Source organism: Pelecanus crispus, chromosome 6, assembly GCF_030463565.1.
Source record: "Pelecanus crispus isolate bPelCri1 chromosome 6, bPelCri1.pri, whole genome shotgun sequence".
NCBI classification, from domain to species: Eukaryota; Metazoa; Chordata; class Aves; order Pelecaniformes; family Pelecanidae; genus Pelecanus; species Pelecanus crispus.
Window position 1 is genome coordinate 9,754,582 of NC_134648.1, and position 27,314 is coordinate 9,781,895.

The 27,314-nt window shown below is 39.9% G+C and overlaps 2 protein-coding genes across 4 annotated transcripts in view; one reads left to right on the forward strand and one right to left on the reverse strand.

Annotated features, from left to right (window-relative positions):
* The first annotated feature begins 1,511 nt into the window (after positions 1 to 1,511).
* On the forward strand, positions 1,512 to 18,500 carry EIF3M (eukaryotic translation initiation factor 3 subunit M). Of its 3 annotated transcripts, XM_075712647.1 has the most exons (11): positions 1,512 to 1,577; positions 3,664 to 3,796; positions 5,184 to 5,322; positions 5,702 to 5,825; positions 6,365 to 6,459; positions 11,799 to 11,882; positions 13,253 to 13,352; positions 13,774 to 13,855; positions 17,046 to 17,189; positions 17,743 to 17,803; positions 18,225 to 18,500. In XM_075712647.1, exons 1-11 carry the CDS (start codon positions 1,536 to 1,538, stop codon positions 18,343 to 18,345), a joined length of 1,125 nt encoding a protein of 374 aa, XP_075568762.1. In that variant the 5' UTR covers positions 1,512 to 1,535; the 3' UTR covers positions 18,346 to 18,500. The 3 variants fall into 3 exon arrangements, with proteins under 3 accessions (XP_075568762.1, XP_075568763.1, XP_075568764.1); XM_075712648.1 differs by lacking the exon at positions 17,046 to 17,189; XM_075712649.1 differs by lacking the exons at positions 3,664 to 3,796; positions 5,184 to 5,322; positions 5,702 to 5,825.
* A 774-nt stretch (positions 18,501 to 19,274) lies between these two features.
* The window catches only part of CCDC73 (coiled-coil domain containing 73), a 58,928-nt gene continuing 50,888 nt past the window's right edge, over positions 19,275 to 27,314 (reverse strand). The window contains exons 16-18 of the mRNA XM_009479276.2: positions 25,745 to 27,295; positions 22,550 to 22,683; positions 19,275 to 19,505 (exon numbers count right to left, since the gene is read on the reverse strand). Coding sequence (XP_009477551.2) covers positions 19,296 to 19,505; positions 22,550 to 22,683; positions 25,745 to 27,295 — 1,895 coding nt within the window. The 3' untranslated portion in view covers positions 19,275 to 19,295. The remainder of the gene's footprint in view (positions 19,506 to 22,549; positions 22,684 to 25,744; positions 27,296 to 27,314) is intronic.

Here is a 27,314-nt window from a genome sequence, read left to right on the forward strand (position 1 = left end):
TCTAGCCTCAGTGAACGGTATCTCATTTAGTTATTTTACATCAGGGACAAGACTTTACAAAACACTGTACCATCGAGACGATTCACACGTTCTAATGCAAACACCACACAACACAGCGCCGTAGTACCAGCCTCAACGTTCTCATCAGCAGAGTAATCGTCTCCGCTCTCTCGCCCTGGCCCTTCAAAAGTCCATTACTGGTTGTCAGACTGTATTTCTCCAAAGAAATATTTATCTTAAATTACTCAACAACTTTTAGAGTAATAAAAAGCTCTTAATTACTTTCTAGGCAGTAGTTATGTAGCAGTAAGAGGCCATCCACGAAGCCTTCTCTCAAAACCCTCCAGCCTTTAGAAAATATTTAACCCAAATAGTTGCGAAGATAAGTGTTTTCTAAATTTCTATATCCAGTGAACACTTAGCGTAAACCACAGGGTAATAAAAGTTCGCTTTTTTTTTTTTTTTAAGAACTTTTAAAAAAACGTTTTAAACTTTTCCCCCCTCTTCTTCTTTTTCTTGGTTTTCATTTTAGCCTTTGAAATATTGGGAAAGTCAAGCTATGTTCCTGTTGGTCTGCCAGAGCTGTTGAATTGGAAATTTCTTTAGCTGAAAAAAACGTGCAATACCTTGGTAAAACCAAGTCACTGCTTGTTACTCTTAACTGGAGTATGAGCTAAGGTGGTATTAAGACCTCAGCAACAGGTTGCCGGCATCTGGTTGGGAACTGCTGTCCTCTCTCTGACCAGGTTTCACTCCCAACGTAACTAAGTCCATTATCTGAACTCTTCCAGGAAAAAGGACTAGATAAGAACTTACACTTTTAAGAGGAAGGGAGGGAGGAGCAGAAAATACTCCTTTCAAGCGGAGAGAGGGGGAAAAAAGCCTCATTCTTTCCACACGGTAGCGGTCCCGGCGTGACAGACGCCTATCGCAAAGGGCACGAGCGCACCGGGGAATGAAGGCCCGGCTGACGGGGCCCGGCTGACGGGGCCCGGCTACCTCCCCCCGCCCCGCCGCCCCCCGCAGGGGCGAGGGCCGAGCCACCCGCCCGGCTGCGGCCGCACCGGCACCGCGCCGCCGAGGCGCCGCCCGCTGCCGCCCGGCAGGTCGTGAGGTGCAGTCCGGCTCCGGGCTGCCGCTGAGCCGCCCGGCCACGGCGGGAGCGGCACCGCTACCCCGCAGCAGAGCTCCGCCGGCGAGGCCGCCTGGGGAACCGCGGGGGGAACCGCTCGGGGCCCGGCGGCGGGTCAGGCCGGAGGGGTAGGCGCCCTTCTGAGGGGGCGCGGCCGGAGCTGGGCGCTGGGCGCTGGGCGCCGGGCTGCTGGGGGCGCCGGGGCCGCCTCCCGCCGCTACCGCCCGCGGCCGGAGCTGGGCGCCGGGCTGCCAGGGCCGCCGAGGCCGCCTCCCGCCGGTATCGCCCTCAGCCGGCACCGCCCAGCGGGGCGGAGCGGGGAAGCGGAAGCGGGCGCCGGAAGCTGCTCTGCCTTTCCGGTGCGGGCGGCGTGCGCGGGCCGGCTGCGGGAGCCTCCGCCGCCATGAGCGTCCCGGCCTTTATCGACATCACGGAGGAGGACCAGGTCCGCGGCCGGGGCTCGGCGGGCAGTGGGCCGCGCGGGTGTCGGCGGCAGAGCGAGGGCCGGGTCCCGCCCCTGGGGGCGACCGCGGGGAGGGGAGGCCGGGCCAGGCCGGGCGGCGACGGGCCTGGCGGGGCAGGCGGGCCTGGCGGGGCAGGGGGCCCTGGCGGGGCAGGCGGCCCTGGCGGGGCAGGCGGGCCTGGCGGGGCAGGCGGCCCTGGCGGGGCAGGCGGGCCTGGCGGGGCAGGGGGCCCTGGCGGGGCAGGCAGGCCTGGCGGGGCAGGCGGGGCAGGGGGCCCTGGCGGGGCAGGCGGGCCTGGCGGGGCAGGGGGCCCTGGCGGGGCAGGCGGGCCTGGCGGGGCAGGCGGGCCTGGCGGGGCAGGCGGGCCTGGCGGGGCAGGGGGCCCTGGCGGGGCAGGGGGCCCTGGCGGGGCAGGGGGCCCTGGCGGGGCAGGCGGCCCTGGCGGGGCAGGCGGGCCTGGCGGGGCAGGCGGCCCTGGCGGGGCAGGCGGGCCTGGCGGGGCAGGGGGCCCTGGCGGGGCAGGCAGGCCTGGCGGGGCAGGCGGGGCAGGGGGCCCTGGCGGGGCAGGCGGGCCTGGCGGGGCAGGGGGCCCTGGCGGGGCAGGCGGGCCTGGCGGGGCAGGCGGGCCTGGCGGGGCAGGCGGGCCTGGCGGGGCAGGGGGCCCTGGCGGGGCAGGGGGCCCTGGCGGGGCAGGGGGCCCTGGCGGGGCAGGCGGAGCGGGCGCCCGGGCCGGGCCTGCGGTGCCGGGCCTGCGGTGCCGGGCCTGCCGCCTTGGCGGGGGCGCGCGTTCGTGCCCTGCCGGAGGCTGCCGCGCTCGCTGCGGGCCCGCGGAGCTCTCCATAGCTCGTGTGTGGCCTTTCCTGGGGAGGTTGAGCCGGGGAGTTGGAGGCGCTGTAAACTGAAAGACAAGTCTGTGTTTGCGGTTTCCTCGTCAAAGTTCTTCACCTCCTTAATACTTTGTTTTCGTCTCTCCTGAGCAGTACTGGGTTTTTGTAGGAGAGGAAAACTAGTTCGGGTGCGGGCTGGAGCATTATTTATGCATCTTGGTTTTGCAGGATTCTCGATACTACAGGCATGGGAACTGAGAATTTTGTCTTTGAGCCACTTGTTTTGTCCTTGCTCTTTAGGGTTTGCCGTTCCCAGTGTCTTTTAAGCAGTGTGTATATACACAGTTGGAGTTCTGTAAGAAACGTATACACATCTACTAGCCTTCAGTCCAGTTTCCACTTGTCGTAATGGCTAGTAAATCCCCATCAAGTAGTTAGTCTGAAACATCTTCAGTACAGTGAAGGGTCCTAGAGCATTTAGCTGTGTCTTGTGGTACCATAATGATTTGACACCGAACCGGCTGTCAGTCACAGCTGGTGTTGCAGTAGCATGCCGGTCAGAGTACCCCTGTGCCAAAAGCTGAATGGCCTCATACAGATTGTCTCCAAAGGGTTATGGTTCTGCTGCTGAAACCGTGGATCGTAAAGTTAATGCATAGGCCAGTCACTAGGGGAAAGGTATGTTGTTGGTGTAGGTTTAAATCCTAACAAGGGTAAGGCAGGTCATAGGATTGTATTGGGAGCTGTCTTTAATTTGTGTGAAGACTGTATGTTCTGCCTTCTCTAAAGTGGTTTTGTTTATACCCTCTTTCTCTTCTGGTGAAGACACAGCTAAGTGGTTTTGTTGTTTTACCTGAAGTTTGCAAAGGGAGTAAAAAGGTAATAAAAATTCCTAAGAAGAAAGCAGCTTTGTTACAAAAACTTACTAGGCCTGCTCTCCTCCAGCCAGCAGTTGTAAGTGACATGGGTTGTAAGTGCTGTGAGAAAGCTCAACAGTTGTGTGATCTATTCAGTTACTGGCAAAGCAGGCACAGCACGTGCACTGAGTTGGTATTTGGGTTATATGCAGAGGGAGCGTTGTAGGATACGGGGTGGTAGGGAGAAGTGAGAGCTAGTGTGAGTGAGCGGCAGGGGCGGAGGAGTGGTTGCGGAATAAAAATCTCTAAGAAATTTATTTACTTTGACTTTGCTGTTCACAAAACAACTGTTTTGTTTTGTGTGTGTTTGGGGTTTTTTTAAGGCTGCAGAACTTCGAGCTTACCTGAAATCCAAAGGAGCAGAAATCTCTGAAGAAAACGCCGAAGGTGGACTTCATGTGGACTTGGCACAGATTATTGAAGTTTGTGATGTGTGCCTGAAAGAGGATGACAAAGGTTTGCATCTTTAAGTCTTGTTGTTTTTGCTAAGCATGTCGCCATCAGTGCTTTCAAACAGTAGCAGTTGCCAGAATTTAGAGGTACGTTGCATGGCTTGCGTGTTAACATATGCATCCTTATAAAACTGAAAGAGCTTATTTCCATCATAAAATTTGCATGTACCCTACCCCTCCCTCTCCAAACATCCAGCACCCTTTAAAGAAGTCAGAAATTGAGCTAGTCTGTGTGTATTTTGAGGGCATAGCAAGTTCTATGTAGAATAGGTTTTCTCTCTGAAAAAAGTATGATAAAAATAAGACTTACTGTCAATTAACAGCTGTGATGCTGCAGATCAACAAAAATTAAGACTAGACATCTGTAAGTAGAAGTTTTAAGGCCTAAATGTTAATTGATTCCTATTGTCTGAAAACACTAGGTTTTTCAGTAGTCAGTAACTCTTTTTGAGTTAGGACTGTAGATCCTTAGAAACTGCATTAACGTGTTCTAATGACACTGGTAATGCTGCAGTAGCCTTAAATGATCTTTTCCTGCCTGCTGTGCTCTGTACCAATATACAGATTCCATTTAGAACTTTAACATGTAAAAAATCAATTGCTAATATGAATAATATGTGTTGTTTGAAAGAATGCATGGTTCATCTAAGAAGGAGTGCTTAAGATTATTTTTCATGTTGCCTTCTGTATGCAAGTAAGTATGAAATACTGGAGAAGCTTACTGCTCTGCTGTTTGATGTTCAGATGTAATTTCAGGGAATAATATTTTTCATACGTAATGAGTTTTGTTCTTATCCTTTGCATAGCTGATATTTGGGCAGACTGAAAAGAAAACACAAAACCTGTCTGGTCCTGTTTGGAAAAGATGTAACACCATGCTTAAAACAGGAGCTGAAGAGGATTTTGAATATGCTTTGTTCTTGCAGGCATTTTTCCTGTGGTGTGGGTATCTCTTGTGCTCCTGGTGAAATGTTTTACTGTACTTGAGCACTAGGTGTTAGTATTCTCGCTTTAGAACTGTGGGGCAGCTTTCTGGATGTGCGGGAGGAAGGCACTGTTTTTTTTAAGACAAAAACCTGAAGTTCCTCTGATTTCTCTTATGTATGAACAGAGAATTTGGAGAAAGCATGATATCAGATACGAAATTCTATTTTGACCTTAGAGAGGTAATTCTTGCTTTACATGGAGATGAGTTGGTGAAAGACCTCATGAGCCAAATCTGTGGTATGTTCTGATGAATATCCAGATTGGTTATCTTGGCGTTTTCTTTCTTTTACAGTTCTTGCTGATGCAAAATAATAATTCATGGCAGAAGTAACTTGCAAGCACTGAATAGCTACTGATGATTGCTGCTTGCAATTTTAAACAGCTGCATGTTTTGTTTTGTGCAGATGTTGAGAGCGTAATGAACAGTGTAGTCTCTTTGCTTCTTATCCTGGAACCTGACAAACAAGAAGCACTGATTGAAAGCCTGTGTGAGAAGTTAGTAAAATTTCGGGAAGGAGAGCGTCCGTCTCTTAGATTGCAGCTGTAAGTATTGTACAGAGAAAAGTGAGACAACAGTATCTTGCAATTGCATGTCTAAATCAAAGTGCGGGGTGTCTGTCAAGATAGGTCTCTGTGCAGGAAGCAGTCTTTTTTAACCTTCTTTTTCCTTGTCATAAAATAGAAGTACCGATATACTTTCTTTGCTTGGGTATTACAAAATTAAAATTAAAAGGCATAGAGTTTTCAGCTTCTTTGCTGAAAACTGTTACAAAACTGGAAGCTGTTACAATTCATCGTGGATGTAAGGTGCCACTAGGTGCTTTGTGTGTACTAGCACACATCTTAGTAGAAACATTTACGTGCACTCCAGTAATGTTTTCTGAAACTTCTTGAACTCAGTTGTTCTTTCTTTGTGGTTTAGATTGAGCAATCTCTTCCATGGTATGGATAAGAACACTCCTGTGAGATACACAGTGTACTGCAGCCTTCTTAAAGTGGCCTCATCGTGTGGTGCCATCCAGTACATTCCAACTGAACTAGATCAGGTAATTAACGTGGTGCTTCAAGTTACGGCCTTTGCATTACCCATGTTGCATCTCAATAAATATTAGTCAGAGTTGATACAGACCTGTTACAAATTGTCAGAGCCTAGTGAATTAAGAAATGCAGAATACAGTATTTCTTATCTTTTAGAGGTCTGTCTACAACATTTAAATCAAGCTGCTGTTTATTTTCTGTTTCTGATGCTGAATGTAGTTAGATGTGTCTATTTGATTACTGTGATAGTAATGAAAGTGAGAAGCTTTGATCAGGAGTGAGGCATCAAGTTCTTGTCCCTTGCTCTGGAATCAGAGTGTATTAGAATCATTTGTCCTTATTTAGGAAGTAATATGGAGAGCACAGACTTTTGGCTTCTCATGGGAAAACTTCCGGGTTCCGCATGGGGAGCCTGACAGGGGACCCAAAGGAAAATCTCTGTGCAAGATCTTTTTGATCCTTTTCTGCTTGAGAGAAAATAAGAAATACTTCCAGTTTTATTTTAGTCTTTTCCCCAGTACTGCTTTTTCACTTGTATTCTACCTAGGTCCGAAAATGGATTTCTGACTGGAATCTCGGCACAGAGAAAAAGCATACTCTTCTGAGACTGCTGTATGATGTCCTAGTAGACTGCAAAAAGAGGTATAAAAGACAAGTAATAGATACTAGGTAACTGTATTTTAAATTGGGGCATTGTAAGTGATCTGTAGGGAAAGTATTTCTCACAGCACTTTAAAAATTAATTTGTGCTGTTAATTCAATCCAAATATACCTGCCTTTTTTTCTTGCTATGTTTTTTAAGTACTCTTACATTAAACCAGTGTTTCCAAGTATTTGAAAATTAGTAGTGAATTAGCTGCAAACCACAGACTCCCAAAATAAAACCATTCTTTTCTATAAATATTAATCTTTGAGCATTGTAGCATTATGCCAAGTTTATTATTTAATTGCACTTTTGACATTTTAGTGCATGGTAGTGCTATCTCTTATTTAATGATGTTGGGAGGCTTATCAATCACACTTAACAGATTCAGTCTTTTTGTGTAAACATTACCTTTAGGACAGAGCTTTCCACTAGTCATGGAAATTAATGTCCACAGAATATCTGCTTGGCCATTTTAAATTATCATCCTGGATCATAAGACGCATCTTTGATCTAACAAACTTGGCAGACCAGTGTCTTCTGGCATGTAAAGTAATCGTCTGTGTATCGTGCCTGTAAATTAATGTAAGTCTTAACTGAGAGCTATCATCAATTTATCTTATGGATGTGATATGGTGTATTGACTGCGTTGGCTATTGAGATGGGCTGGTATCCAGAAGTAGTTTCAGCCTGCAGTTCCACAACAGTTTCAGCCTATCTAACCTGTCCGTGCTGCAGTTTCGAGGTGGGGGGGGGGGGGTGTTGCTTCCCCCTGCCCTTCCCTTTCAGTCTGTTTTCTGAGTTTGTTTTCTAAGTTTTTTAATTTTCATAGCGAGGCAGCATCAGGACCTCTACACTGCTGACTTACACTGGTAGCAGAACTGCACTAGCATTTTTTACATTTACATAACGTTGTACTGCTGCAGAAGGAAGCAATTCTGTCCTGTACCCCCCATTCCTGTCCTGTCCCTTCCAGTTACTAGCGCCTGAGTGTGTTTGTGCTGGTGTAGGCATTTGTGCAACCGCATGGTGGATTGGACTGGGGAGGTGACCTTGCCAGGCAGGAAAAAAAAAAAAAAAAAAAGCGTGGAGCTGTCATAAGAGGAGGAGAGTTTCTTCTGGCAGGAGAGTTAGCTTATTCTGGCCTGGTGAAATTGTAGCCTGGAAATGCTGCGTCAGCACAGCAGGATCATTTTTAACTAACCTCAATTTAGGGATGATTAATCCTCATGGAGTAGTTACACTGTGAGCTACAACATGATTGGGAATTCCTATTCCTGTTACTAACATTAAAATGCTTTTGCATTGATAGTACTGTATGATGGATTTCAGATGGTCAAAATAATTTCAGAAATGTTCATCAGAGATCTTATACATAGCTTAATGCTTATTTTGTTTCAGAAATATTACACCGATACTCTGTAATGCTCCTCTTTTAATCACTGCTCATCCTGTTGATTTATTGAGAGGTTTTAACTAGCTTAATTCCCATACTTAATAGCTAACTGTTTTTAGCTAGTCTTGTTATCAAATCTGTGGATTAAACTTCTAATTTTTGTTTCCAGTGCTACTAATAACCTTGCTGCCAAATGGGTTTTGCTTATTAATAATAGGTGATATTTTTTAAGCTAGGCGTTAAAAACTTCCACAAACCCTGTAATATATTACTCCTGCACTCATTGTCCTTACCATCTGTTGCAACAAGCTTTGCGCTGAATGGAGCAATTTTTCAGAGCACTTACACTTCTCTCCAGAAAAGAAAACAAGAAGTGACCCTAGCACCTTTGACCTGGTTCACTCTCCTGGATCAGTGGGCAGTATTTGCAATAGTATGGGAAAATCACAGCAGCATTCCAGCCTTAGCACTTAGGAATGTTGCTCTGTCGGGCAGTATGGGAAGATAAGTGGGAACTGAAAAATAAGTAATAAAAATCATACCTCAGTTACCATGTTGATTTGTAATCAAGGGAAGAGAATACATTGTTGACAACAATTGAGTTTAATTTTTTTTTTGGTTCATTTTATGTTTTAACTTCACTCAGTGTGGCAGAAGAGATGGCTTTCCATAGCTACTAGACTTTTCCCCGGTGGGTAACTTGGTAGTGAACAGATTGGTAGCTCATGAAAAGTAGATGATGCAGGTGTTTGTGTGGTGTTCCTTTTCCTGCAGTGGTAAGTGAAAGCTTGTTTCATCAAATCTTTTCCAGTCACTTTCTGGTTGAAGTTTCTTCTTTCTGATGATCAAAATCATGTTGATATCTTCGAAGAGGGATTTGTGCCTCTCCTGTGATCAACTGAAGAAAAATTGGTAGTGGTGGCTGGAAAACAGATGTCTGGTGTGGCTTGTTTCTGAGATCTGTATTTGGCAGCCAAGCTTTCCAAGAGATTAGTTACTTTCTTTGCTGCCTATGCTCCTTGCCGTAAAGGCTCTGTAGTAGAGTTTTGTGCCTCAGCTGCTTTAGTCTTCAGCATTTTCCTAGCTGTGTTGGTATGAAACTGCAAGGTACGCAACCTGTTTTCTTTTCCAGTTGTAGGTGTTTTACAGGCATGCGTGGCTTGCATGCAGCCAGAGAGTTGAGTTCTGCCGTGAGGCCCTGAATATCATGCCAGGTGCCAGTTTACAGCTGGTCTCTGCCATTGCCCTGGCAGGATTCAGAGTGGGATTAGTCTTGCCCGGGTTTACATTCAAAAAGGTCTGGCAAGTCGGGTTATTAATACCTGTAGCAAAAAGCTCAGCATGTCAGACACCTGCAAAATAATTGTTTAATTTAATTTTAATTCCATTTAATATCATGTAATCTAGAGGGATGTGATTCCAGCATCTTACTAAGTCTGTGAATACTCTGTATTTTTTTTCTTCCTTTTATCTACCATCACTCTTCAATTCTCACTGGCTTTTTGTCAAGCTACGAATGTAGGTTGGCAGGTGGAGCTAGGAGTACTTGTGCAAGCTGTCTTGCTAGAAGAATGTTCAGTTTGCATCTTAGGTGAGATACAGATTAAGCAATGAGCTTTGGTAAAATAGCGATCTGTGTAACTGCTTTAAACATCCTAATTTACAGTAGTAATCTGACACTGAATAGAATGAATAAGATTAAAAGGCCTGCCATATTTGCTGAGGCTCACAGGAATTTAGCACAGAAAGTTTGCAAAGAATTGTCTTGTAGCATTCTGATGTTTCCTAGAAATACAAGTGAAAGATTACACTCTTCGCCCCTTAAAAAAAAAAAAAAAAGTGGGGAGGATTGCAAATACCATTTGAAATTAGTTAAGTTTGTAGTTTTCAATTTTTGCTCCGAAGGGAAGGGGGAGGAAAGGAAAAGTTCCAGAACTCCACAACACAGTTCTGAAGTGTATAAGAACAACTACTGAAAGTTTATATTAAATAAGGGGACTTGTTAAGTTGAATAGCACTTCAGCTGAGCCCCTTACTTGCATGTCTATATAGTACCAGTCCTGTATTAAACTGGTTCTTTGTCTTTGCTAGATCATCTAGTGTTGATAAGATTTCACCATTGCAAAAATCATAGTCTGTCACAGACTGATTTACATGCACATAGTTCTCTCCTATATAAAGCTGTCTAAATTAATTTTATTTCACTGATACAGAGCTATCAATTCCTCTACACACCAGTATCAGTTGCCAGGACAAAACATAAGCTCACCTCTTTAATGCTGGAGTCTTAAAACAAATGTTTCATTCAAGTTTACATCCCTGAACGCAGTTCTGGAATAATGGCTGGGACCTATAGAAAAATCCCCTGCCTTGAGCACCAACTCTCTTCACTCTATATATATCCAGATCATATGTGATGTTGCTGGCTTCCCATGATGTCTTAATATTTGTACTGCATATCTATGAGATCTGGTAAATTCTCTAGGAGCACAGAACCTCACCCTATAGAGAAGCTGTCAAATAGTAGTATTGTGAGATTTAAAATAAGTACCCATATAAAGATAGTGTCATTGTACTATAAAAACCATTCAGACCTGTGCTGCTGCATGGGTTAAACCCGTATCACAGCACAGCACGTACTGGGGGTGTTGTGTTGGTTTGTTCCTTCCCTGTGTGGTTTATGCCATTAACTTAAGTAATTAAAGCCAATTGAAACTTTAGTCTTGCAGTTTTTTTCCTTCAAGGAAATTTTGTACGTCTGTCAGACCACATGGGGAAATTTGCTGTATCTGGAATTGAGCTACTTCGAAGGAAGAGCTTAGCTTTACACTATAACTCACTGTACTCTGGAGAGTAGTATCCAACCTTCCTCCTGTCCGCTGAGAAAGTACCTTTCAGTAAAGTAGTTGCCAGTCTGTGTACATGCAGGGGAGGTTTCTGCAAAGCACATGCTGTCATTATCGAGGTTTGGTTGTATCTACACGCATACCCTATCCTGTCCAAAGGAGGTAGTAAGATGGCATCAGCAAAATCTTATTTTCTGTATGGAAGAACTGTCACAGCTTTCTATTTTAATAGCTAACAAGAATTCCATGAGAAATAGGAAATGGATTTTTGTGTGTATACGCACAGCATATTCAGTGCATATATTTTTTGCTGAAAATTTTGTAAAAAGCATCAGCAGTTGCTGGCCTCACTAGTGGTAAGAGCTGTTATGTGAAAATAAATCAAAATCTGTTAAAATGACACAGTAATGGTCTCACAGCTGGTCTGCAGTAACATTGATGAGCTGTTGTTTACAAAATAATCTGGGTAGACAAGGCGGAAGGTTTACTCAGTTTTCTTAGAATGATTTCCTCCCCCCCCAAAAGCTGTCTGTCAAAGCAATATTGGAAGCTGCTTGCTTCACAGCAGCCTAAGCCCATCTAATTGCTGGCTGCTTAACTTCGTCAGTAAAATGAGCAGTTCTCACTCTCAGTACTTGAAGAGAGAATCTGTGAAAGAAGAAAAGGCAGCTTTTATACAGTCACTTTCCTGACCATAAATATTCTTTAAGATACGCCATTTTACATTTGAAATAAACTTTGCAGCGCTACTTATTCTGCAATGATTAAATCCAGATGTGCGTAAGAGGAGCATTCTAGTGAACCATATAAAGCTGTTCCTAGCTCAGAAAGCTTTTTCCATAACCAGCAGGTAATTTATCAATTTAAGAGAATGAAATGAAGGGTGAAGATAAACATTTTGTAGAACAAGAATTGAAAGAATACATCTAGTTAATTTGTTCTCTCCACTAGAATTAAAACGGATGATCTACATCTTTTTCAAGTGTAATTTAATTTGACCTATAACATCATAACAGAATTATTTAAATATTTGAGTGTCTTGTTTGAACTATTTTTTCAGCAATCCTGAGGTAACTTTTTTTTTTTTCTTCTGTAGTGACACTGCAGCCAAAGTAATGGTGGAACTTCTGGGAAGTTACACAGAGGACAATGCTTCCCAGGCTAGGGTTGATGCTCACAGGTAATACTGACTTCCTGGTTTCCTTAAAAGTAGCTTTTCCTCAATTGCTACATTATGTTGATTGCCTTACTATTAAAAGTATCGAATGGCCTGGCAGGCAAGGTCCCTGCCACAGCCTCTTTTCTGTAGCATGGCTGACTTGATCAAGAGCTTCTGTGCAGTCTGCAGTTGGCTTGGTTGTTCCTAGGCAGAGTCGAGTTTAGTCCGCCGTGCAAGTGCACAGGTGTATTTCTGGTCACCGCTGAGAGAGATCACCCTTGGGTAAGGATGTCATTTACATCAACTGTGCAATCAAAATTTGAATTGGCATCCTTTATTCTTTACTTACTGATTTGTTTGACTCTAACTTCAAGTGTTCTTTTCAAATAGCACTTTCTGTTGAAAAGAAATTCTTGCTCTCTTTTCTATGAGCAAGTACTAAGGATGTGAACTGCACAGAAATAAACTTAGTTGTTGGACAAGCTGGGCGTAAATTGATTCTTAACGGTGTATTTTCCCCACCGGCCAAAATGAGTAAAAGCTTGTATTTTGACATCCTACCTATCATGGTTTTTCTTAGGAATTAGATTTTTAATAAGTCATGTAGTTCTGCTGGGTGTGTACAACCAGCAGTTCTCAAGGGAGTTGTTTATACTTGAGCATGCAGGAAAATCAGCATGACTCATTTTGAAAATTAAAGTGTCTGTGCATAAATGAAAACTTCATTGACTCCCCTACAGCAGTCTGAGGCCTTTTGCATCTGAAAGAGCACGCCTGCCTAGGGTTTGTCATGCTGCTGCATCTGTGCAGACCTTAGGTTCTTGGGCGTGTATGTTTTGTGGCCGGGGCACAGTCTAGGCTGTCAGAGCGAGCGTAGCACTAAGTCTTCTAATGTGCTGCTGAAGAAAAGTTTTTATCTAGAGTTCTAGAAACACTTTAGGTCTGTTTATAGTCTGGAGCTGCAACTGATAAATCATAGGTCCTGCTGTGTTTGGTATTGGGGTTTTCTCTGTTTTGTGTCACGTATTCAAGTATAATTCATCTTTCTAAACAACTTAATTCTGTGAAATTTTAGGAGGACAGTAAAAATACCTCTAGGAAGGAAGGTTTGGCTGGACATAAATGCATAGATGGAAACAGTAGGGTGATCTGTAGTCTTACCACCTGGTGGCGAATTTAATTTGTAATACTGGGCAAATTACTTAATGCTTTCTCTTCCTTGTTCTTCCACCTGTAAAATGAAGATTAAAATTGGAAATGTGACATGTCTTATATTTAAGAATAGTTGAAAGCCTTTTGGTGTTTCCTAGAAAGCAAAGAACAAGTTGAGTTGCACTTACTCATAAAAATGTGTATTGCTGTAAGAATAAGTATTTTCCTTTTCTAATTAGATGTATTGTACGAGCATTGAAGGATCCCAATACCTTTCTCTTTGATCATCTTCTTGCCTTAAAACCAGTCAAATTTTTGGAAGGAGAACTTATTCATGATGTAAGTAACTTTGTTTTTAGCAAGGTGGTTTGATATCTGTTGAGTGCCTTGTTTTATTAGTGTCTTTTGAAATTTATTAGAAGTGTTATCTATGTCAGTGATACTGAGCTGCAATGTACTATTTCTTTTAATGCTTTTAGAATTAAAAAATTAAAACATTACATGTGAAATGTTTCCTTTTAGAAGCTTCAGAAACTCAGAGTTACAAATCCTGCCCTCACATGAGTTCTGTAGCAAAACTGCCTTTCAAGGCAGTAAGCTCAGCACACATTGCCCTCAGCTATTGACAGAAGACAGAATTTTACCTCTTAATGGTTTATTTTTCTGTTTAGTACTAATAGTTTTTATATATATCCATCCAGTCTGCAGGGAGGGAAACATAATATTTAAACCGTTCTTATATTTGTTTTCCATCTTCTAGCTTTTGACAATTTTTGTAAGTGCTAAACTAGCATCCTATGTCAAGTTTTATCAGAACAACAAAGACTTCATTGACTCCCTTGGTAAGTTTTCATATCATTACATTTCTGACTATTTACGTGGGTTAAGATATGGAAGCCGCAAAGTGCTTCAGTTTGAACCCATATATTGAAGCCAAGGAAATTTAATAGGAATTTTTAAGAATGGATTAGAGTTTGTAGACTCTAACCTCTACTAGATTGTAAATGGACTATCTGACTGTGGTTTGTTCTGCTAGGACAAGCTGTTTTATGGATTTGGAAGAGAACTGTGTTTTTCCCCACTTCTTTTCTCTTAACCCTTTTGGGAGGGCAGTTCTAATGCATTGATACTCTAGGCTAGGCCAGAGATCACAACTTTATTGAGTAAGCCAGCAGCTTGTATAAATCTCTTGCAGGTGGTTTGTGGTTTTTTTTTTTTTTAAATGATTAATAACTTTGTAACAGCAAATACTTCTCCTGAACAGTAAGATAAAACATGCAAATAGTGTGTGTGTGTGTCTGCATGTGCTGATGCATTAGACCTAGCAAGCCACAGTCTGTCCCAGTTAATTTGTTTCATCACATGAAGCAATGTGATGGAATGTTAATGTCAGCACCCTCTTTATTTACACACTGTGGAAAAAAGGAGTAGTAATTAACACTTTGACACTCCCCCGTTGATGTGTAATTGACTGTTTCAAAGGAGCACTGGTTCATAAGCTATTGCATGCATTAAAATTACGTTTTTTATATTCCAGCTTTTTAGGACAGGGGTCAGTGACAATGCAAAAATTGCTCAATGATGCAGATTTTTTTATTACTGCATTAAGGTTTTGACATATTGGTAATGAATAAATGTTTCCATAAAACTCAGATTTTTTTTTTTTTTTTTTTAATAACTTTGATTTTGAAATGACACTTGAACGCTGGCTGAACACATTTGAAAAAAAGGCATAGTTTTGCTAAAACAGAGTTTAGTGCAGCCTTCTAACACATGCATTATTTTGTTTAATGGAGTGTGGTATAATTCTGAGAATAATTACCCTCAAAGCTTTAAAATGCTGGTACTTTGGGTATTAAAATGATGGAAACGTCAATGTGATTTTTCGTGGATAAAATTAGCAGCAAGTTTTTGGTAGTTTGTAAATGTGTATATAGGATAAGCATACCTTTTGTCATATGTATTTGAACATTAGTTGTGTAGATATCTTACGCTTTTCTTTCTTAGGGGAAAGCGGGTTTTGTGTTGTAATTATTTTTATGTACTGAAATGGCTTATCTGTTAGTTATTTGTCCACAGAAGTATTTGCTGAAAATGCTGTTATTCTAACATTTGAATAAATTTATGGAAGATGAATTACACATACACGTAGTATTAATCATATAATATACAACAGTCATGATTTCTTTTGCTTTGCCTCCCTGTATCTGTGTTTACCTCTGTGAATATACAGTGTGTGCATTTTCAATATATCTAGGATTCACATAACCTTAGTAAAATCCTTAAATATCTGTGTAACTGTTTTGAAAGACAGTCTTACTTCTAGTTAGTTTGATCTTCCACCTGCTTTATGGTGTACTCGGAAAATTCTGAGTGTCTTTGAGCAGTGGACAAGGTAGAGATTCTGAGGCAGTGCAGACCGGAATGGTAGGTCTGAGTGTTTCAGCCATGCCTTTGAAAAATGAGGGCAGTTTGGTACAGAAAGCAATGCAGTTATTAAATGAGGCATTCAAAAATTCTCCAGAACACCTATGATCTGTTCCCCAAAATACATAATTTTAAACCATGCTTTAAAGATTTTTTTTTTTTTAAATAACTTGCCAAGACATTGGGCTTTAAAATAAAGGGTATTAATAATAGGATTTCAGTGACAGTACAGCATCAGCTTCAGTTCTAACCTTTCCTGGATCAGGACCAGTTAAAACCAGTCTATGGAAGCTGTGCAGTGAAGGCTCCTACAGGTGGCATCAGTTTGTTACAATTTGTTGTTTTATTAATGCTGACAACTTAGGCCAGCAGTAGCATTATCTGTGTCAACTGAATCGCCCTAACATGTCCACATCTAATCTGGTATTATCAGCAGTCTTTTTCGGAAAGTTAATCAGCATCTCATTTGCATTTGTTAATTAGGGTTAATGTGTGCTAATTGATTTTTTGATGCTTGTAGAGTTCCATTAAACCCAGTTAGGTATAGTTGCTGGTGCTCCTCATTCGTATGAATTATGGTGATCACATTTTTGTTGAATCAGTGCCAAATCGGGAACCTGCATCATAATTATAGCTAATTAACGCAACATGATGTCCTGCACTAATGTGCTTTCCTGTTAGTGTATGGATGTTATAAATTCCAAACTTAAATATTTACTGAAGCAATATGAATGTTTATAATGTCATTCCAAACCAGAATGATTGACATTCATTTTAAAGAAACTTCCACTGAATCTTAGTTGGTACCTCACAGCACTCAGATCAAGAAATGCCTTGGTTCTTCTGAATGTCTTAACTTTATTAACCTGGACCTTTTTTCAGGGAAACGGTCTCCGATTTAGATGTGCAAGCCCTTGGCTCAATTCCTTGTTGCCATTCATACAATCATGTAAAAGATCTGACCTAACTTTTAATATCTGTTCCTCTATTCTTGAAGAGCGCTTTTTTTGCCACTCTAGATGCTGTAAGCATACATGGGACTCATGATGCTTTTTTGCTATGGTGTAAACAGTTAATTTGGTGCCAAAACACATTCTTCTGGCACGAAAATGTTATGTCGCTAAACCATGACTGAGAGAGTTTTATTTTCAAGCAAGTACATGAGAATGAGCGGTGAGGCTGTAAGAAGGTTTTGACATTACCAGTCACGTATTTTCATTTATTGTTGTGTTGCTGTTCTTCCAGATGACGCAACTGAAAAATTCACTTGTACCCTCACCACGTAAAACTCTTGTTAAGGTGGTGTTTTTACAGTTTCAAAAAATCTCTGTGCTTCTTTTTTTAGATGTTTATTATGTTTTACTGACAACGACTGAGTCTTGATGAATTCCCAACTAAACTAGCTTTTTTAGCAAAACACAAGGAAGATGCAGGCATTAATATTTTACCTCAAAAAAATACTGATAAGGACAGGTAGAATATTTTCTTAATGTGAAATACATTTTAAATTATTGGAAGCATATAAAGTAAAAATAACCTGAAAAACAAATTAATAAATTATTGTATTATAATTCATATCCATAAACTATCAACACTTTTATACAGGCTTGTTGCACGAACACAATATGGCAAAAATGAGGTTACTTACTTTCATGGGAATGGCTGTAGAGAATAAAGAAATATCATTCGACACAATGCAACAGGAACTTCAGATTGGAGCTGACGATGTAGAAGCATTTGTTATTGATGGTAAGAACTGCAGTACCATACTTTACGCAATGCTAATGAACAACACCTTTTATAGTCTTCTAAGCTAATGTTAAATATTCAGAAAAATAGTAATTTTTCCTTTCTGTGTTTGTTACAAGATATAGCTGCAAAACTTCACGCTTAAAGACATGCCTAACTTGTCTTTTAAACAGTGTTTTTCTTTTCAGTGACAGGAACTGTATTTCGTGTAGTTCTTTACAGAACTAATAAATTGTTTGTGGGTTTAATTTGTCATCTGGTTTTCTTTGCTGTCATTAAAACAGGATGTGTTTGTAGGGGAGAGAAGTTCATAAAAACTGCACAGGATATTGCTTTCATAGATTGGCACCAAACAATAGGATTCATGCGTGACCTTCATCTTGTTACATCATTTTGCTTTTCTGCCTACTGGACTGTTAAAACCAACAGCAAAACAATATGAACTGGTGTGTTTTTATGTTTGTATTGATGTAATTTTGAACAGTTTTTATGCAGTTTAATACCTTTGCACTATCTTGAAAATATTGCTCAAAACAGTATTGCTTTTTTGCAGCTGTAAAGACAAAGATGGTATACTGCAAAATAGATCAGACACAGAGGAAAGTAGTTGTCAGGTAAGACAATTCTTCATAGCATTTTGCAGAACTTAGTGTGTTCTAATTATTTCACTTAGAGTTGTAGAATATTTTAACTAGAAGCAAGGTATTGTTCCTATCAGTTGCTGGTAGTTAATTAGTTGCTATTTATCATAATTTTATTAAAGCTCACACTGAATGTGATTAGCTTATTTAATGAAAGAGTCCTATTTTCCAGCACATTTCATTTAATGACCTAATAGTGACACGAATACTAATGAATGTTGTTGCTTTAAATATTTGGGAACACTACAGAATTCTCTAACTGGTAAAGTGCAGCCCTTTCTGTAGAGAAAATAATTTTTCTGTTCACTTGTGAGAGTAAAGTAATGCTATAAAAGAATTAGTAGGTGAGCATGACATCTAGTAATCATCTTCCAATTTTGTTTTACTTCTCTAGTCACAGCACACATCGGACTTTTGGAAAGCAGCAATGGCAGCAATTGTATGACACTCTAAACACCTGGAAACAAAATTTGAATCAAGTGAAAAACAGTCTTCTCAGTCTCTCAGACACCTAAAAATTTTTTTTTGACCTAGTAATGTCACTACAGATGAAATTTATTCAAAACTTTGATAATTTGTGAATGTTTCCAAAATTATGCAATTGGTTTAAAGAAGCAAAATATTCTAAATTGCAACACAAAAAAAGCAATAAAACTAACATCGGAAAATATCTTCTGTTGATTTTCTTACATAATTAGCACCAACAAACAGTAGCAATATTGGTTATGCTTCTTTTGTTCTTGTTTAAGTTTACTATATGAGGATCTTTCTTTGCAAGAGGTGCGGGGAGGGAGAGAGATCAGAAAAATGATAGTGCAAGTAATTGTAAGGTAAGAGAAAATTTCCATTATACTCTAAGGGAGGAAAAGTGTGAACCAGTTAGAAGTGAAGCTTTATGAAGCAAGATCTCTGTAAATCATACCTGATGCTTCAGTGTTGAAAGAGACCTTATTGATACAGAATCGACTGCAACAGATATATTTAAATAATTTGGCAGTAAAGGTAAGCAGATTTTCCTGTTCTTCTGCCACTTAGAACTGTTGTAAGTTGTTGTAAATGTTTGTAGAAACCATTGTATTTTGAAACAGTTGCAGCTGATTTTGCTTGAAAACTGAGTGAGCAGTCTGACAGAGAAACCAAATTGAAGTATTTCAGACAAAACTTCTGAGAAGGGTACTCTTAAGTAATCATTTAATTTTACTTAATGGATATTAAAACATTAACTTGTGAACTCTTTAACTTTGGGCAAAACCTATAATAACTTGGATTTGATTGCAGAAACAGAGAACTAATGTTAGTAGTAGGGATTCTATCCATTAACGTAAAAAAAGGTCTATACGCTGTATTAAACATGAAAGCACAGTGCATATATACCGTATTCTATAGGAATACCTCTACAGTTCTGGTTTACGTAGTGATTTATTTGTGCCTAAAAGACATGCTTTTTATCTTCTGCCACTGATCTTCACTGGCTTTCTTCATATTTTCTTTTTCTTGTTAAATGAAGTCTCTCCAAATTCAGGAATTTCTCAATTTCTTCTATTTGGTTTTGTATAAAGGAGTTATGAATAGAACAGCTGTCCTCATCTCTGAGTGCACTTTCACTTCTTGCTGGAGTTACAGTCATGTGAGAAGACTTCTGCTCCTGCTGTAAAGCAGTAAATCCTTCTTTCACCTGACAGAATACCAATGTAGCAGTTAATAATCCAGTGAAATTCAGGTACAAAGGTTTAAATTGTTGGATTTTGCTGAGCATTAAGCAAGCAAAGAAGTGTGAACAGAAAGGTAAGTCAATTGGAAAAATACGTTTATTTTGAAGTGCTTGCTTCAGCTTTAATTTAGAAAACTTGATAATGACAAATACACTTTCATAAACCAAACCTTAATGTAAGACTTAGTACAGAAGAGTAAGATTAAAAAAGCAAAAGACAACCTTGTACTCTAATGCAGATTAGCAAAATAAATAGTTTAATTAAATAGTTTAATGTTGCAATTGATGTTTCTATTGCTATGCAAGCATTTGATGAACAAAACCCAAAATCATGAAGTTTATAGTGTTAACTCCCTCTCCGCTTTGCTGTATAGATTAGAAAGCAAACATCATTAATTAATGCAAGGTCTGTAACATGTTGGGTTTTTTATGTTAAAGATCTTTTTGTTCCTTGAATAGTTTTAGTTACTGTTTGATAGATGCTTCATATCTAAACAAATCAAACACATATGGCAACACAGTAGGGAAACAGTTTTTTGCTTGAATGATGAGTTCTCCACTCGTAATCCAACGCTGTGCGCATTGGGGAGGCCAGCATGCGGCCCCAGCCACCTGCCTGCACACAGGTGCTACACAGCCAGCGTTGCAGTGGTTATTGGGGATCTGTAACGTAACATCTAATCCTTTGGTTGCATGCTAGGGTAATTCTCTTACAGGGATTGCAAGATGAGGCCTTTCCCCTCTGCTCAATTATTTTTTTAATATTAGGCAACTGTGCCCCAAGCAACTGTAAGCCACAAAGTCTTTTATCAGGCCAGCCTTTATTTTAGCACATGAATTTTGTGCTAAAACTTTCCTTCTTCAGTGCACAAGCATTTCTTGAAGTTTGAAATGTGAACAATAAACATGCAAATTGTTCACTTAGCCTGTTGTCTCTGTAACAGCATGACTGCCACGCAGCTGAAGATACTGGTACTTCAGGTCAATAACAACTGTAATCTCCATTTCGATGAGGAAGTAACTTCTTTGTTTGAGCAATAAAATTTTGAGCCTGTTAATTCTAGCAGCCATATACGTATACTCTCCCATGCTCTTTCCCAAGGCCTCAGAAAGAAACAGGTGATACTTCATTGCAAGCCACTTGTCAAAATCTCTATGGAATAGCGCATAGGGCTGCATCTGTCCTGTACTAATAATCCAACAGAAAAACTTTCATTCATTTTAATACAGTTCTGTGACAGTGGGTTTAGAATAAAACTTAAAAAAAAAATACAATCTCAGCTGTCAAACTAAAAGGCCTCAGCATTTTCACGATAAAATACAAGGAAAACTTGTGTCTTACTGCCAACACCGAGCAATATGGCAACCTATGGGACACATACGCCTAAGAAACATTCATTGCTGAATAGTGTGACTGCATGGTTAGGGACTTTTGTTTAAACTGAACTGAGGGTGCTTATGCATCCTCACTTTGGTACTCGGGCATGCACAGACTAGTATTTAAAACAGTTCTTCATATTTTTATTTTAATTGCACCTGCAGCATTTCTTTTTAATTTTTATCACTTTTTAGAGTACTGTACTTTGGTTGAATGAGATTACCCAAATTGTAGAAGGCATAAGTCTGCTCTAGTTATAATCATACATGTTAGTCAAATAAACTGAGCAGCAAAAAAGACTGCTGAGCCTATTTTTAATCTCCCAACAGCTTTTTCGTACTGGTCATAAAAAATGACAAATTTGAGGACAGCAGGTATTAGAATGACACCAACACAGAAGGGAGGTAGTAGTCTGCAATATCCCAGGCTGAGATTCCCTAGATTAAGTATTTGGAAAATAATCAAAGGTCAAACCAGCAAGGCACTCTGTTCTTGTCCACCTCAGCTTTTACTTAGCCAGCACGTAAGGAGCTTTAGTTTGGTGGTGACAAAGTAGATATAACTACAATCAGATAACGAAATACAGCTTTGTATTAGCTAGGGATTAGGTATTTTAGTTCACTCAATTCCTGGCTCCACCTCAGTGAGAAAAAGCAAGAGAGACACAATAAATAACCACCACTATGTTTGGTGAAAAATCCACCTCACTGTCATTCCCAAGTAGAGTCATGTTAGGAAAGTTGAGTAATTTAAAACATCCGTCTTTCTTTACTTTTGAATTTCAGAGAATGTGAATGCTAATGGCATTGAGAACTGATTAAGTCTGCTGAAGTCAGCCAACTTTGTCACTTGAAAACACTATCCACCCTGAGCTCAGACCTCATCCAAAGAACAGAGCCATAACTACCTGAAAAACACCTCTAGAACCTCTTCTAAAAATGAAGGTCAACTGCAGCTGTAAATTGCTGTATCTTTTCTGAATAATATGCTTAGTGTTAGGTCAAATCCTAATACAGCAGTTCAAGCTCCAGAGTCTAACATAGATCTAAATGCAGCACGAGCCATTGCTAGTGCCATCCTGAATGGAGTTGTTTTACAGGCAAACAATAGGTTTCTTTTTAGTTAACTGCTTTTACACGTTTGGGTAATGTCATCCTACTAAATAATAAGATAAGTCTAAATATGGCCTCACATCACTGTAGTGTAGAATAAATGGATAGGCTCCAATTCATAGATATGCTGAAGTCTTTCACAGATTCTTTTAACATGTTCCTATCAAGTAATAAAGGAAACAATGTTTTTATACTTTTACATACTACTTTTTTCCTTTTTTTTTTTTTTTTTAAACTCCTACTTTTACTGTAGGTGATGATTTTTATTAGGGTACACAATGAACTACCCTCTTCCTCCCCTCCCAAACAGACTGGTTAGCATCTGTTTGATTCATATGCTGTGACTTTTTCCTGCTGCTTTCTATCAACCTTAATTGTGAAAAATGGTGCCTTGTTGCCCTTTTGATATTATTTTGGAGATTGACTCAGTCTTAAAGTATCCAGATGCGTACAGTTGTACAAATATCTGTGGAATTAGCTCACTGAGGTCTGGTCCGCAATATTTTTAATTGACTTACATGTTCTGTGGGAAAAGAAGAATCATAAAAAGTCTTTGCTGTAGCATTCCATTCTTCACTAGGGTCTCCCTGGGGGTCTTGGTGGATACTAGAGGTATTCAAAGTGTCGGCAGCTCTGTTAAAACTGGTAGAACCTGATTGACAAAAAGGAAATGGTAACAACTGCAATTTAGTCTCTAGGCACTAATTGTAAAGTAACTAAACTTCTGGTTTACCTCTGATCTTAAAAAATCAAATATTTTTGTTTTAAATCACTGAATCTCTGTTGTAGGCTTTTCCCTCTTCATTTTTTTCTTTCACATACTTCTGCATCTATTTTGTCTCTAAAGATGAGGTATGTTTCTAGTCTGATTAAAAATGTTTTATATAATTTTCACATATTAAGTTAATGACAAAACTGTGATTTATAGAAAATGTATGTATTCTGAATATTCTAACTGAACATATTTTTTTCAAACAGTATTACTTTAAGACTCACCTTCCGATAATGATAATAAAATATGTAATTACTACCATCCTGACATCATATTCCAGGGTGACTTGTAATAAAAAAGACATTCTAAATACAAAGGTTTTAAGACAAACAAAGAACATTTTAAATAGGGAGTCTTTTTGTAAATGGTTATACCTAATATTTCAGGAAATCAGGCTGTAGCTATTTGCTAAAGGTAGGAAGGGCAAATAAGTAGATTAATCATAGCAGAGTATAAGGCTCCAATCCTGCATGGGCTTTATGCACTGCTGCTAGACTCTGTTGAAACCAATATCAAGTTCCTTGCAAGATCAAAACGTAAGCGTACTTTCACAATTACTCATAAGGCAAACAGTAGCTGTTCTGTCACTGCACAGATGCCTGTTGATCACTGCTACAATAGTAAAATCTTTGTTTTGCTATGAAAATACATGTTACTTCATGGTTATGTAACAGTTAATTAAGAATACTGTCATTTTCTCTTGTGAGGAAGAGGAAAACAGTTACGAGTTTGTTTTCTTTTTTAAGAGTTCGCCAGGAAGATTTTGCCCGTTCCAGTTCATTCCTTCATTTACTGATGTGGGGTGGCTGTTCTCTGGAACCACAGTTGTATAAATAATAAATTGCATTGCGGTTAGGCAGTAAAAGGAACTCCCTCAGATGGGCTTACTAAACTCTTTCAGTAATGCTGTTCGCCTCTAGGTCTCCCATATGGCTAAACTGTTTGTGCTTCAGTAAGTTTAAAAAAAAAAAAATTTAGGGACACCATGGATTCTACTCCAGGTTTGCCATTTGGGAAAATACCTGAAAACAAAATAAAACAAAAACCAACCACAGTAAATCTTGGAAGTTGCAGTGCTGAGTACCTCACTGACTAAATCTTGGGTATCGTGACAGTAAGGTTCTTTAGTCTCCAAAAGAGGTGCAGGATTCAGAGAGGTCAGCAAGCTGAAGTAGGGATATATCTAAATTAGGCAGTACGATGAGAGTGAGAGGCACTCTGGGACCCAGAGCAAGATCCTCACTATCAAGGTTTGCTAGAATTCAAGAGGTCTGCTGACTGTGATGGTCACTAGGCAACTCATGTGGGGAGTAAGAGTTATATTAAAATCCCTACCAACTCCTCTGGATGAACCTCTCGGAGTCACTTGGAATTATGGTACTTTGCATACAGAAAGGTTTCTGACAAGAAAAGGAAGAGGAACACATGGAAGAACTTCAGATAGCGCTGTCTGTTCGTACAGAAAAGATACACGCAGGACATCACATAACTATGCATTCATTTTCTTGAAACAGGTATCAACATTCAGATTATTTCTTTTAATAATGTATCATTTGATCAGGATTCTGCTACCTTGCTACCACCACTATTGTTTTAGGCACAAAGACCTTTGTGAAACTGAACTGAAAAAAATTGTGCATCTGTATATAAACAGACATAGGCAAGAGACCAACTACAGAAACAAAATTACCTATAAACCTAAATTCATAACACCAGGACAATATAAAGAAACCACACTGCTGGTTTTCTGTCTCACTGCCACTGGCCACAAAACTTAAGGGATGGGGGTCCATTCTGCTCTTGGTACGTTCAAGGGGCACAGCTCAAAACACTACATCAGCAAAACCTCAAATAGACACAAGCACCCTACTTTGTGGATCTAGGCCTGTTGAGAAACATCTAAGCACCCAAAGCTCCATTTTTCTACAAAAGCAGAGGCTTTCATTTCTTCAGAGACTAGGAGATGATCTTTTTCTAAGCTTACAGCATGCATTAAGAATAGAATCTGCATGCAAGCTTTATTTTGAGAAAGGAAGGCACCACTTACATTATCTTTTTACTATGTCCAGTTACTAAAATAGAGGAATATCTGTAAACGAGCTGAAGTCAATTTACGGTGGAAATACAGATGATGCTTTTATTACTTTGGTAAAAGACTGAGTTTAAAAATGGCACTTTTAGTAAATAAGTATAGGGGTAATCTAACAGCTAATTTTATTGCAAACCAAATCTAAAATACACTTTTTCCACATTTCAGTAGTGATTTAGAAACACATGGAATAAAGTTCATATTTACTGTTTTGCATATGCAAAATATTGCTCAGCAAATGATCAGCAAGTGCCAACAGGAGGAGATGAAAAAGCTTCTTGAGCACTCTTAACAGCTAGGTGTGTTTTCCAGAGCTTCAAAGAAAAGCTCCTTTCACACATTCAGCACATTTCGGATGGTTTTAAGTGTCCATCTGAATTAAAGATACACAATTAAAAAAAAGTACGCTTTCTCAAAGCTCCATTCAAAGAAGCATCTACTGGTTCCAAAAACTACCCTAATTTTTATGCAAAATGAGGACACTAAATAATTTCTAAAAGCTGCTGAGTGTTTTTCAGATATATGGAGAGCCCTGATATCGAGTATGCCCTACATTAGGGTTAGAAATGCCTATAAAAATTCAGTTTGTCATTGCACTGCTTTTCTTTCACAAAGGGAAGTACGAGAAAAAGTTTATGTAAAAGAAAAGCTGTTTAGTTTAGTTGCATTTACACTATAAATTAACGGAGAAATCTCATCTTTCAAATTTTTTTTGCCATATGACTAAAAATGTCAGAAAGTTTACATTTTTCTAATGCTGCACTAAACCTGGATGCAGAAATTTCACATTTTGAGAATTTTTCTAAGTATATTCAGTACATGCTTCAAAACATAAATGCTTATTTTTCTTACCTAGCCCTGTTTCTCTTCTGTCAACATTTTCACTGAAATTTTGACACTGTGTTTTTGAAATAACCTTTGTGTTTTCCACTAAGCATGGTAGTTTCTCTTTCAAAAGGGAAGGTTCCTTGGAAGCTGAAGTCCATGTAGCTTGACCTCTCATTTGATTTACTCTTGGACAAGAACGGAGGTCTAAAAAATTTAAGTATACTGGAGTTTTCTCAGCTTTTTTATCTGAGGTTGAAAGATCAAAGGATGACCTTCCACTTATGTTTACTAAATTTCCAGATGTTCTCATGGGTAAAGAGCATGATTCTTTCAGGTGACCCTCAGCAAACTTCCTTCCTGGAACTGTAGTATTCAGTGAGTCTTTCTTCTCTTTTAACAATGTGTTATTTGTTGAGTTATTAATCTCCAGGGAACGTCCACTTTTTATGGAGTGTATCTGAATATCATCAGGTTTTTTACATGGAATTAGTTTATCTGTACTAATTCTATCTGTTGGGGGGTTTTTATGAACAATTATTTCAAGACCATCAGCCTTTACTGGAGATATGGCTTCAGCATTCAAAGTACATGTATTTGTATCATTCTCTGTTTGTTCAGCACTGTCTTGTTCAGGTTGCTTGCTGCACACGTCATCCACATTTATTCCTGTTTCTATTTTTGGGGGGCAAAAATTGAAAATACCTGAGAGAGACGTATTATCACTGTGTTCTTTTGTGGCATCATCACTGCTTGCATTATCACAATAAACAGTTGGTAGATCTTGAGCATCAGTTGCTGGAACATCAGTACTCCTCAGTGCACCGTTTATGTTTCTGGCATTGTCATCGTAATTTCTGTCTTCAGCATCTACGTGTGTCTCTCTAAAAGGAAGTTTATCTCTATGTAAACCACTCAGATTTAACAGGGTTTTTTCTGTTTTATGTAATCCATTACCTACATAATTGTCACTGTCCAGCAAGCTACATTTTTGGTATTCTGTTTGAGAATTTTCTTTACTGTAAGATAGGATGCCAAAACTTAATTCCTTAGTTTGATGATTATCTGTACTTCTCTCACACACAGCATTCTTCTCAGTGCAAAGAACCGCTTCGGACTCGGTTTTGGGTGCTTCAGTTGTAAGGACACTTTTGTCGTGTTGTATGGTATTTGATTTTTTATCTGCCTTAGTACAAATCGATTCATCTGTAGTATTGCACAATTCTTGCTTGCTAGAGTTGGTCTCCTGACTTGCGTTTTTCCTGTAGGCACCTACAGTATCATTACTGTCTAAAAAGACTTTTCTTGTTTGTGTGTGGCATGCTGCCAATGGCTCAGTGCTGTCCTGTAGCTTTTGTCCTAAATTTGCATTGTTTTCCTCCAGTAACATTCTACATGTTGGTCCTAGATTTTCTGCTTCTTTGCACTCAGTGACATGTATTTCCGAGGTCTGTCCTTGGGTAATTAAATCAGTATCTGTGCAGAGGGTATTCCTGGGAGAAGCCTCCCTTTGATTTTCTTTATAAGGGCTAGCAACATTAATTTCATCCTTAAAACTGTTTTCAAGAACTTGTAAATCTGTAAGAGTAAGTGTATT